The sequence below is a fragment of the Halyomorpha halys genome, unplaced genomic scaffold (genome assembly GCF_000696795.3).
Source record: "Halyomorpha halys isolate HHAL.00 unplaced genomic scaffold, Hhal_1.1 Scaffold75.1, whole genome shotgun sequence".
NCBI classification, from domain to species: Eukaryota; Metazoa; Arthropoda; class Insecta; order Hemiptera; family Pentatomidae; genus Halyomorpha; species Halyomorpha halys.
In genome coordinates, this window is record NW_027112173.1 from 215026 (window position 1) to 228066 (window position 13041).

General features: G+C 31.5%; 2 protein-coding genes across 13 annotated transcripts in view; one reads left to right on the plus strand and one right to left on the minus strand.

Moving 5' to 3' along the window:
* The window catches only part of LOC106692880 (putative leucine-rich repeat-containing protein DDB_G0290503), a 38434-nt gene extending 37815 nt beyond the window's left edge, over positions 1–619 (plus strand). For all 8 annotated transcript variants that reach the window (XM_014439100.3, XM_014439104.3, XM_014439105.3 and 5 more), the window contains one exon: positions 410–619. In XM_014439100.3, coding sequence (XP_014294586.1) covers positions 410–448 — 39 coding nt within the window. In that variant the 3' untranslated portion in view covers positions 449–619. The remainder of the gene's footprint in view (positions 1–409) is intronic.
* Positions 620–1191: 572 nt separating this feature from the next.
* The window catches only part of Gs2 (glutamine synthetase 2), a 146391-nt gene continuing 134541 nt past the window's right edge, over positions 1192–13041 (minus strand). For all 5 annotated transcript variants that reach the window (XM_014439110.2, XM_014439109.2, XM_014439113.2 and 2 more), the window contains exons 2-8: positions 7237–7415; positions 6078–6239; positions 5081–5226; positions 4874–5002; positions 2235–2434; positions 2021–2160; positions 1192–1664 (exon numbers count right to left, since the gene is read on the minus strand). In XM_014439110.2, coding sequence (XP_014294596.1) covers positions 1516–1664; positions 2021–2160; positions 2235–2434; positions 4874–5002; positions 5081–5226; positions 6078–6239; positions 7237–7414 — 1104 coding nt within the window. In that variant the 5' untranslated portion in view covers position 7415 and the 3' untranslated portion in view covers positions 1192–1515. The remainder of the gene's footprint in view (positions 1665–2020; positions 2161–2234; positions 2435–4873; positions 5003–5080; positions 5227–6077; positions 6240–7236; positions 7416–13041) is intronic.

A 13041-nucleotide genomic window follows, 5' to 3' on the forward strand; every position in this document is an offset into this window, starting at 1 on the left:
ATATATATATACATACATAAATTCATAATTTTGTTAAAAATAAATGTAGCTTCTTATTAACTTTTTCTCCAGGTGGTTCAGTTTTTCCTTTCTAGTACGATGGCACTCACGTTATATGTTACTTCTTTTAATACTAAACATCATATAAATGTTTCTATAGTTATGGAGATAAATAACCTGACAGTTGATAGCACTGTGTTTAGCTGACATGTTATACTACTGCTATGACAACTCATATAACTAGACAAAAATACATATAATAATTTGTATAACCAGCATTTTATCGGTCTCAGGAATGGAGAAGCATGATTAAATAGGGGAAAAAGTTTCTAACTCTTTCTTTAGATGTTCATTCTTAAAAATTATGATTTTCTAAAAAAACTAAATAATTTCTCTTTATTTTTTTCAGAACTCACCAAGAAGAAAATCATTCTTCCGGAGAACTTAAACAGTTTAATCGACTCTAGGCTTTGCCTTGTAAATAGTATGTACATTTTGTATCATAGGCGGTTCTTATTCGTCCCCAATGCTATCTGTCTATTAGGACTAAAATTTAGAGAAAAAAAAAATTATTCCAATATTCTTTCCCTTTGATAAATAAATAATAAATATCTAAATATTTCTTGTTTTTTGTAGATTAGTAAATTTGTTTGTTATTATTTATTGTTGAAAAGGCTTATTTATTTTTACTGATTTACTTAAGTAAATTTATCAAAGTAGGTTCTAAGGAAATCCATTTTAAAAAGATCATTCCCTTTGTTTTAATAAATAACAAAAAAAGTGATATTGTATATCTTTGCTATGTGATATTGACTAGTTTTTATGTTCTTTCTTTACAGTTCTTAATATAATATTAACATTTTATATTTATTTCATATTTTAATATACTTTCCATTTGAACATTTAATTCTTGTATTTATTTATTTTGTTTTCCACCATCAACCAGAATTATTTCATGAAAATAAAGTAATTAGGTGTAAAGGCAAGTGAAGACTAAAATTTTCCTGTTTCACGTTCACATGTGGGTAGTGATAGGTTACAATGGTGATCTACTATTACAAACGAATATGCTTGGCCCCTTTGCTTATGAAATATTATAACTGATATCCAGTGTAGTAATTTTTGCTCAACTCTGTTTCTCAATAATTTTTAATTAATATTAAGGTTCAGTGATTATTTGAAATGAAAAACTTTTTTATAAAACATTAGTAACATTTATTGTACATAACACTTACAAAGTAGTTTTATATGTGAAGTATTTTTAAACAATTAAATTTAATTAAATATACTTAAAATTTATGTAAAAAAATAATATTAAAATACTCACATATATAGATATGTATATATTACCTATAATTATATAATTTTTTTGTTCCATCAAAATGTATAAAATATGGTATGTAATGATTACTAAAATATTATATCTAGTGTTCAAAATGCAATATTTCAACATAACAGGACCTCTGATTGGTCTTTTTTCTGCCTCCACCATGTTCATTCATGTTTGTGGTGAGTCTATTCGTTAAGGCAGACTGTGCGCATAAGAGCCTCAGTTACGCTGTAAGGATCGCAATTGGATGCTGGTCTTCTGTCTTCTAGGTACCCTTTCTTGTCTTCAGCGCACTGTCTTGGAATCCTTATACTAGCACCTCGGTTTGCAACTCCTAAAATGAGAGTTTTTTGTTTTATTATATTAATGCTCTAAATACAACACAATTTAAACAGAAAAAAAAATTAATTTTTTCGGATAATTAATTGGCTTAATATATTATCTGGCTCTGTTTTTTAGTTTATTTATGTAATAATGTAAAACTGTCTAAATTAACAGCTATATTTAGCTGCTAAAGAACAGTTGATTTGTGTATTGGCTTATTTTTTTTTTATTATACAATTGCTACTTTCTTAAGCTGATTAGTATTCTATTATTTCATTTTTGCTGTTAACCATGGCTGCTATGTTATTAGCAGTTCTATAATTAAGATTAATAGTCCAGCTATTATATTTTAACTGTTAATGTTACCTGCACTGAAGTCATGAATGGAAGATGTTTCATGGCGCCCAGTCAATCTCCTCTCATTATCTCTGCCTTCATTAGGATCATAAGCTTTAATGTGTCTCAGGTGCTGTTTAGACAATTTGTCAATTGCGTTTTCGATATGACTGCAAGCAGAGTTTCGATTTATTTTCCATCAATATACTGTGTAATTTCTGAAACTGTAATTAAATAAACTTACATGATTCCGTTATTTTCTCTCATATCTTTGGTGGAGAAGTTGCAATGGGCACCAGCACCATTCCAGTCTCCTGGCATTGGTTTGGGATCAAGTGTCACGCAAACTCCAAATTCTTCAGCAACACGGTGCAGAAGGAAACGGGCCATCCACAACTGATCTGCAATGGCAATTCCTTCGCAAGGTCCAACTTGGAACTCCCACTGAAAAATAATTTATTAAGGTTATTTCAAAGAGTTTGTGAATTTAAAATATATAATCCAAATATCTTTAAAAAATATAGAATTGACTGTAATAGGGAGGACAGAAAAAAAAGTATATGTTAAGAAAAGGTCTAAATAGGTTGTGTTTTACAACCTATAGGACATATCGAAATTGACATGGTTTGTGCTCCAAAATATTTGTTTTTCAGAGCAGATTATAAGAACTATCTTGGGAAGAGGGTAAAAGAAGTATAAGTCAGTATTTAAATAAAAAAAAGTTGAAAGCATGTAAAAAAACAACTTATATCGGTCATTTTCTGATTTATACTTGATTTTGATACCTAGACATTGGGTAAGAAAAGTTGCCTTAGATGTTATTATATTTTTTTGTTTTTTGTCTTCTAGACAATTGAAATATATAGGTGGTAATGTATAATGAGATCACTATTTAGTTTTTGTAAGGATCAGGGCAAGGATCTCGAATGCCAAAGAATAGAAGATGGGGGAAATCTATGAGATTTAAATCTTTAAACTTCTTTCCAATTTGTCTTGAAATACAAGATACGTAAGGCACTTGGTGATGTTGAAAACAGCAATGCACAAAGGATGTGGGTCACTTACAGTAGACTGTAACAAGTGCTGCAGAGAAGACACCTACAATACAATATGAGGTCATTCTAGTTTAATGCAGTGTGGAAGAGTTACTGATGAAAAAAATTGGGCTTATAGAACTTTGTTTCAATAAAAGATTTACAAGAAGGCCTATAGTAGATTGAAGGAGGCAGTAGCTTAATAAGCAGTAGAGAAGATATTGATGCACACAGGAGAACCAAATAAAAGCTGTTCATGCTGCCAAAAGATAAACAGAATGAGAGTAATCTTCAATCCTGCAAAGAGGAGGACGGCACCCTTCTAACAAATAAAGACATCCTGGACCAATGGGTTCGATTAACGCTCCTCAATAAACAACATACGATTACTGTAGAAAGGGAGGATTGAACATTGAAGGATAAAGAGTTTGAGGACCCCATCAAGAGAATAATCACGCTCCTAGAGGTGATGAAATACCAACTCATTAATTTTTTAAAATATTTGCAGGAAGAGAGAATGCTATTGCAATGGAGTGATGCTGTAATTACATAAAAGAAGGGAACAGCTGAAGTGTATGAACTATCATGGCATTTCACTGTTGTCATGTGTTCTTACAAAATACACATCAATGGACTCGGTAATTGTTGACCGTGAAGTAGGTGAATACCAAGCAGTTTTCTGATGAAGGAGATGGACCACTGATAAACGTTTCGCTCTCCATACTCTCTTCAAAAAGGAGGATAAATACAGATTATCAACATATTATCTCTTCATCGACTGTAAGTATGCATAAAATTGCGTTAGGTGGCACATAACTATGGCTCAATAAAAGAGTTTAGAATCTTATTGAAATTAATTTGACTGATTAAAATGACCACATAAGATTTGCGATGCCAAGCTTATGTTCAGTCAGATTGCTCAACGGAATTTCCTCCTGACAAGTGATTACGGCAAGGAGATTAGCTTACCAACTCTTCAATTTAGGCTTGGAGAAATTTTTTTAAGATTTAGGTATCCAAACGACAGACAGGGTTTCCTCTACGTTGATCTTTGTAACCAGTTGATTTAGATATCATAGCAAGAGAGCCTTTCTCGATCTTAAGGGAATTCGACTGTCAAAGAGCCTCATAGTAAATGTGAGTAAGACAGAATATATGTTCACTAGAGTTGGTAGAGGATCACAAGAGTAGAGAGTTTGTATTGGAACTTGCACATTTGATCACATCTCAGATTATTTACCTAGAATCACAAACCAGCTCTACAAATGATAAATTGGCCTAAATTAAATACAGAACCACAAGCAGCAAACATATGTTATTTTAACCTATAAGCTTATATGGAACAGCCTATCACGAGGCACACTAAATCCCAATTTTATAAGACCAGTTCTGACATTTGCATGGAGTACAAATGGGTGCTATTTTCCAATACGAAATGTATGAGTCTTCAAGTAAACAGCTTTAATAATGGAATATTTTTTCATTTTTCTTGGTCAAATCCTCACATTTTTTTTTTCTTCCATGTTTAAAATTAAAAGATGTTTGATGTAAAAGTTTTACCAAACCTGCAGTGACAAATAATCCAAGTGCCCAGACTAATGGTCATTAATATTCACTAGGAAATCTTTGGTCAGTAAAATTTTGTTATTGCCTCATGAAACAGAGACTCAAAGCAAATGACTGCATGGAAAAGGACATGTTGCCTCGAACTATAAGATCTCTCACCAGTAAAGGATGTAACATTTTGTATGATACTCACTATTCTTACTGCTGTCTACTATCTGAATAGTGACTTGCAATAACCTTAATAACAAAGTTAATTCATGCTTAAAAAAAGATTTATATATACCTGAGAAGGCATGACTTCTGCATTACTTCCTGCAATGTTGATTCCAGCATATAAACATGCTCTGTAATGCGCCTCGACTATGTCACGTCCGTAGACTTTGTTGGCACCAACGCCGCAATAATATGGCCCCTAATGGACAATATACTTTTAGTTTTTTTCTAAATCTTAATTCATTATTTATATAAAAATAATATATATATTTCTGACCTGTGGGCCTGGATAACCATTTCTGGGCCAGCCAAAAGGTCTTCCTTCCATATCCAATAATGTATACTCTTGTTCAATTCCGAACCAGGGTTTTTGATCTGCTGCCTTTGTCATTGCATCCAAGCAGCTGTAGCGGTGATTTGTTTCTGAAATAACATGAAAATTATCAAACATTAATGCAAATATTTTTTATATTATATTTTTTTTAAAGAATAATTATTATTGTATTACTTTTTTTTTTCTAATTATTTCTAAACTAACAAGAGTGCACAGTGTGCATCTCATCAATTTTTGATGAAATTTGTTTTGGTAATCCTACATTGAAAAAAATCAAAATAAATCAAACTGTGTTGTGCAATGGGGCTCTTGGAGCTAAGAAACATAAATAAAACATTTATTTTTCAGTGTAGAAGATTAAAGAAAAAATACAAACTTCCAAAAATAATTGTTTTTGGGTCAAAAAACTCTAAAAAGCTATTTGCTAGCCTCCTAGTTTTTTCACACAAATAATGGTTTTAATTCAGCACACCAAAAATCATGATATTGAAAATATAAATCCAAAATGTTTAAAGCCACAAAATCACAGTTCGATTGGAACCTCTGATCTTGTCATCAGTTTATCCCTTTTCGTAGTACTTGGATTCAATAGAAAGATGGGAGTTTCTTCTTTCAATTCACATACACAAATATTGCATTATTTCAGAATGATTGTATAATTGAGATTACAAAATTGAAGTTTTTTGAGAATAAAATAATGTTGGTTCTAAAACAGCAAAACTTGCCCTTGCAGGGGGCAAATTGCTCTAGAAAGGTATGTTGCTGTAGGGAGAGGACGATAGAGAGGTTACACCCTAAATAAGACTAAACATTTTTTTTGTCTATTGTCTTACCATCTCAGTGCCTCAATTATAAAAGTAATTTAATAATTATTAATTTAAGTTAATGAAGCATAAAAGTAAATTATAGGTTTAAATTAAAGTAAATTAGCTATATTTACCTGTGGGTTTCTTATTATACTTGTAGGTATCACACAAAATTAGCTTATTGTTGCCAAGTCTGAAGGGATCCTTGTACATTGCGACTGGGTAAAGATATGTATCAGAGTTGACACCTTCTGATTGCATCGTAGAACTTCCGTCATAATTCCAGATTGGTAATTCTGGAAGAAAAAAAAAAACATTGAATCTAAAATATAATTGAAAATATGTAGTATGAAAAAAGTGTAAAATCAAAATTCCAATAATTTATAAGGTACTGTTGCACAAAGCAATAATGAATTTGCTAATTGAACAAAAATTTTTAGCATAAAATCTATTTTTCTAGTTAATGATAGTAAATAATTCAAATTAAAAATTTATATTGCAGTAAAACATTTTTAAAAAAGTTAGAATTTTGATACAAATTTTAGGAACTTAACAGGCTAAGACCATTTGGAAAGAGGAACACATAATTTATATATTGATTTATTTTTAACACAGTGGATTTTCTACTGAGCCTACCAGACCAGTCATAAGAAATTTTAGTATAACTACATTAGAATATATTTTTATTTTATACCATGTAATTTTTATAGTTGCTCAATATTAAATTATACAAAATGTTTTTTTTAATATTCAATTTTTTCAGCTCAGTTGCCATGAATATGTTGCTAGATAATGGACAATTAGCCGAGAATCATATTCTCAGCCAATCCAGCAATGTCCCAAGTGTAGAACCCAAAGTACTTCATAAACCTTGTACTGCTTGTTATATATAGTCCCTCAAGCTCTGAGCCTGAAGTGGATTTTTATAGCCTATTTTATCAAAACTCTAATAGAACTAAGAAATCTAGGAACTAAGCAGAATTTTCTTCCTCCAAGAAAGAAATATCAGAACTCCATGTGAATCCCTTAGTGCCTATCTAGCAAACCTCTTTGAATTTGGACAGTCTTATGTAAGGATTCTTATTGGCACTTTCTATTAATACTATAGATAGAAAATAGAAGTTTGAGTATTTAATTTAAATTCTTTTTGATGTACTTAGTATGTTGTCAATTTTCATTTTGAGGTATTAAGGTAACTATTTAATTTTTGTAATACTTCAGATATGGATTAAATATAATCATAGAAGTGAAAATCAATAATACTAGTTTCTAAATTTAAAAATAAATTCTTACGATCAACAGAAGTTGGCACAAAGTCTAAAGTCCTCGTCTTTGCCCTGAGACCTTCTCCTGTTCCGTCTATCCAGACATACATTGCCTGGACTTTGTTGTCAGGCTGGGGCAATGCCAAGAAGCGGTTGAGAACAGTTTTATTCATCTTAGCGTTGGGGGAATTCTCTAGCACCACCATTCTGCAAAAATGAATAAATAACATTAAATAGTGTTATATTATTTTAATTTAAAAAAAAAATTTAACATACTGTTAATACTAGGGTCAATCTTCAACATTAAAGAAAGAACCTCAAGATCTCAGTAACAAATGTCTGCTACACAAGAGAAATCCAGAAGTAGACTTAAGGTGGAAGAATATGAAGGATATATTATGGATTTGAAACTCTGGAGTGTTTAAATCAGCTCACATATTTATCAAGGATTGGAAATTTTTATTAGCACTATTAAGGTATTAACTAAGTTGGCAATATTTTACTATCATATTATAAACAAGTGGTTTTGTTCTTTCATAAAGTTTTTCTTACCAATTTGGAGACTGATTCCAATGCAAAACTTATGTCTTGGTCAAATTAGGATTTTCTTTACTTTAACGTTTTGCAAGACTAAAAGAAAAAAGAATGGTGTTCCAGTACGAGAGAAGAGAAAAAAAACAAACATGCATCCTCCACCTACAGGGGATCGTCGGGTACTGGAGTCCAGAAAGAAATTTATTTTTGAGATCGGGTGTTGTCGGCTTACTGCGTGAACATTCGGCATTCACTCCTTACGCAGTTCATGTATTCCTTGTTTCTTCTTACATCCGTTTTTGATTACTTTTTTTCTCTTTTCCAATGTAAATAAATATCATTTTTGTTTCATAAATAAGCAATAATGTAATTCAAAAGAAAGAAAAAATATAAATTCACGTCATCTGTCCTGAGAGGTTCTTTGTCATTCTGCTAACGTTTTTAATTTGTTTTTATTAATATGATCATGGCTGGATTCGAAGTTGAGGCCATAGGGCTAAGAATTTTTATCCGCCCCATCCTCATTCCATAGATCAGTGGGCCTCGCATATATCGGATCTAGCTGGAGAACATTGTATTATTGCCGTTTTGATGTTTTTGAGGCTGCTGATTTAAAAATTACTTTTTCACATGAGGAAGGGAAAGTAGTGGACGAAATTTGATAAGATTTACACCGGATCACACTTACTCTAATCCCCAACTTCTCTACAACATTGAACCATTTTAATGGTTTTTCAAGGAGTTTGCGCGTGTCTTAGTGAATGTATAAGATGGAATTGGTTGAAATTAATACTAGACCCTATTTAAACCGATCTCCAACTTTTCTCACCATTTAGACCAATCAGATAAGCTTTTTTTTTTTTTTCAAAATATAGAGGTTTCAAGGAAAATATATTTGCTCATACGTAGGCGAAAATAGAGTACCTGATCATTTTATCATAATTCCCAACTTCCTTCGAAACTGGTTCAAAATCGACCCGACAGTTTTCGAAATACAGTTCTACCAAGAGATATAGCGTTGTATACGCGTATACAATAGTAGTCGGTAGAATTTGATGAAATTGATGTGAAACCATCTAATACCAACTTCCATATCATTGTTCATGTCCGAACCTTGATTTGATTTAAATCAATTGACATACACAGAATCAAACATGTTCCACCTATTACATATAATTCGGGAGAAAATCTTCGATTTTGTGGACAAACTTTTTTTTTCTTTCTTAATTTACTGTCAATCGTGGTCTTCACCTGAGCCCTGGCTTTGGACAGAACCTCTCTAACGAAGGGCTGCAGTCAATTGACCCTTTGAACTCGGTTGTCCACCCTGAAGAGACAACTTAAGTTTAGCAGACCACTAGGTTGACTCCTCTAAGGAAACATGTAAGATTATAAGCGATTACGGAGAATGAACTTATTTCACCGCAATTTTTTAAGAAACGCATGTTTTCCTGTAGTTTTCCATTAAAATGGAACAAAAACAGATAAAAATATCAAGATGCATGATAAATATATCAACCGGTTTAACGTCGAAAGATAACGTGCGAAGTGTAGTCACGACGGACTATACTCTTCTCTAATCCGTTGAGCAATATATAGGATTAATGAAACAAAGGTACACGAGTATTGTTCAATGATATAGGGAAACTTGATAAGATAATAAAGAAATTCGAAAACTGAGAAAAGAAATTTACAAGAACCCATATCGTATTGAAGTGTTGAATAGTAAAGATCTCTGCAGTAATAAGGCATGTTGTGATTTCGTAATTTACCATTAGTAATATCCAAACCATTTATCCTTTCTTTCATCATTATTTTGTTTTTATAAAAATGACAAAACGAACAATCAGTGAGTCTCGTGATGTAAGCAGTAGTGAAGACCATTTTCACATAGACATTTATACAGGCAGATTTAAATAAATAAATATTCAATCAGAATATGATAGAGTAATGACAGTGGTGGTGGTATTATCCAACCAACAAGAAAATGGATAAATGTTTTAGATAGTGATAGCGATATAAGTGGTGTAAAATAAAGGATCTCTGTCGAAGACGTATCAAGTGAAGAGTGGGAAGATGTAACTGATCTATCGATTCTCCATCAATAATCCAGTTTGACATATATCACCAAATGCGGTTTCGAAAAAAAAGTGGCATTGAGTTGCTAGTTGGTAACATTCGAAATGGTGCCGAGTGTTAATGGAGCTAAAAGATTCATCAATTACATGCTTTCAGACATTTTCTGCCTCTGCATCGGGGTTTAACATTTCTTGATTACCGTAGCAGCTAACGTTGAAAGAAAAATTGAGAACATACTGATTATATTTTCAGTATCTCTTTGACCTGTGTACCTGAACCGAGCTATTCCCACCACTTATGGAGGAAAAAAGAACTCGCTCCTCTCTGAACGCGTCACTGGTATGAAAGCCACTGGAGAATGAGTGAGGACGCTCAGACCTTGAGTGGAGTATCTGTTTTAACGTAAAACAGATGATAAAACAATTTCTGGCACCTCTTGATACTATTACTAGCCTAAGAGGCTTTGTTACGAAAAAGTAGTCGATTAAACAGATGCAGACAAGAAAGTTGTTTTGGTCCAACTAGATCTGTCTTTTAGCCCTCTGTTCTTCGGCGTAATAATGAAATAATCTTAATGATAATTTAAATTTATCGTGTAATAACAACACATGAACGTAAGCTGAGAATAAAATGTTTGTATTTTGGACACAATAATAAAGTTCAACATGGTACTAGAAATATGTTTAATTGCTTTGCTAACTACCAACACATAAATTAAGTATGGATTATACATCATTGACAAATTAAAACTATTTTTAAATTTTTAATCCTGTAAACGTGACTTAAATCCTCGTTTTAATAGATTCGAATTTTTTTTTCTTTTCCCACATCGATTTTCAATGATCTCTACCTAGAGAGGGGTGAAGAAACACTGTACTATATAGTTAGGTTGTGACATTTTAGCGCGGGAAAGGCGAATGAAATCGAAATATTAAGAACATTATATATAATTGTCGTAGTGCTTTATTAGTAATTATAATTAGTATTTGCTTGGAAAAAATTATTGTTATTAAATTAATATTTTTTTCACTTCTAGGGAGGTGCTTTTGTTAAATTATGAAATTTAGAAGTTTGTTTGTTTTTGTTTTGTGGCTCCAAACATCATTGGTCATCAACGCCATTCATACCCCATTTAATTTTGCTTACTTATTTATTTTTCCCCATTTTATTTATTTCTTAATATGATTATTTATTTTTTATTATTTTATTTATATATTTATTTTATTCTTATTTTATTTTTTTCCCCGCTCAATGTTATATTTATATCAGTAAATCTTTTGATTTTAAAAACTCAAACACTAATTCTATTATTTTATCATCATCTGAGTTTAATCCTAGCTATTGAGGTGTGATGTGAAATATGGGCATTGTTGGAAAATATGGCTAATTGTCAAATTGTTATTGCAATGCAAGTTCGGAGGCGTTTCTTTTGAAATAAGATAGGAGTGGGTGAGCCTCGTGTGACCTATTCTCAGTCTGGTCAGTACAACCTCCTCTCAACGGCATTTGCGACTGGAGGTACCCCAGGGCTTGACATCCTTTTTAATAATTTTTAATTTATTAATTGGGTTTTCATTCCACAAAGATTGCCATTTATCTTTGACTTCCTTTCCAAGAGGCCTGCTTATCTCAGATTTAAAATTGCTTTACCCCGTCCCTGAAGCGAGAGTGCTTCTTTTGCACCGTGATCGAACAGTTCATTCCTGGCGATTCCTACATGACTTGGAATCCATATAAATGTAACTGATATTGTGTATAGATATACATCATATCATATAAATGATCCATATTGTGTAGAGTTTTAAAGTGAAAACGAATGCAGGAAATTTCCGATGCTCTGGATACATACAATCTAAACCTTTTATCGAGCTTAATTAATCTGAAATTACTGTTGCGGTTCAAAGACAAACAGAAGTAAAGTGCGAAATGAAAATTTATAAGTAATTATTATTGAAAATAAATTGATGGGATATATTTGATTAAGAAAATACATAATTGAATAAGATTTGATTGCAATAATTTACCGTGGGACGTCAGTTCGCTTGTTTCTAGTAATCTATTTCTAGTAAGTAATTTATATCTAGTAAGAGAGTAAAGGGCTATAATCAATTTCTGAGACCCAAAACAGCTTATTTTAAAGTTTTAAGCAAAATTGTTCTCAGGGATTTCGAGATTCATTTTGCAGAAATATTGAATACATAAATCACTCATATTTTTGTTTAGGATGGGCAAAACAAAAAGCGATATAACAACGATATTTGTACAGAATATCGTGTTTATGTATATTCTTAACGATATCATTTATATTATAATAATGAGGTGTTAATAGTTTACCCTAGACTAATATATGATATTAATATATACGGGAGGGGGATGCAGACAGATAAAAATACACGAATAAACAAAAACTTTTTTATTTTTGCTGACGTTTCGACCAGGGAAAGAAAAAAAATGTTAAAATGGATAAAAGATGCACAGTAATATAGATGAGTAAAAAAAAAATAAGCTAAAATTAATATAGAATGTCTGGAAAAATGAATGAGAAGGAACAAAAAAAGAAAGAAAGAAGTATTAGAAATGAAAGGCCAATTTATTCATGATATTTTATATTATACTTCATCTTTTATCCATTGTAACATATATTCCGTTTTCTTTCTTGCCCATTGTATAGTATCATATATATCATTTTATTTCATCCATTTCATTATGTTGATTTAAATTGTTTTTCATTATTTTAGACATTACTTACATATCTTGTTACGTCAATTTTCCATTACTCTTCATTTTGCATCTTTCATTGTTCATTGTTTTTTTTATCTTTCTATCATTTATCTTGTAAAAGTCTTACCTTTTCAATATTATATTTCATCCTCTATTATCAATCAACTACTATCTGCTTAATTTATTGTTATGTTTATTATTTTCGTTTTATTTTTATGTTTCTCTGAGTTATGGCTGTTATCTCTTTTTTGTTTTTTCATCTCTGATGAAGGCCTTAAATTCAGGTCGAAACGTCGGCACAAATAAATAAGTGTTTGTTCATTAATGTATTTTTTGCTAACTGCACCCTCGGCCATCTTCTCATATACTGTAGTAAATTTATTAAAACGCTCTAAACTTCCCATTCATTACAAAAAATTGGTATACACTACGATAATCAGACCAATTTGGACATATGGAATTGAGCTCTGGGGCTCCATCAAACCATCAAATTCTTCCC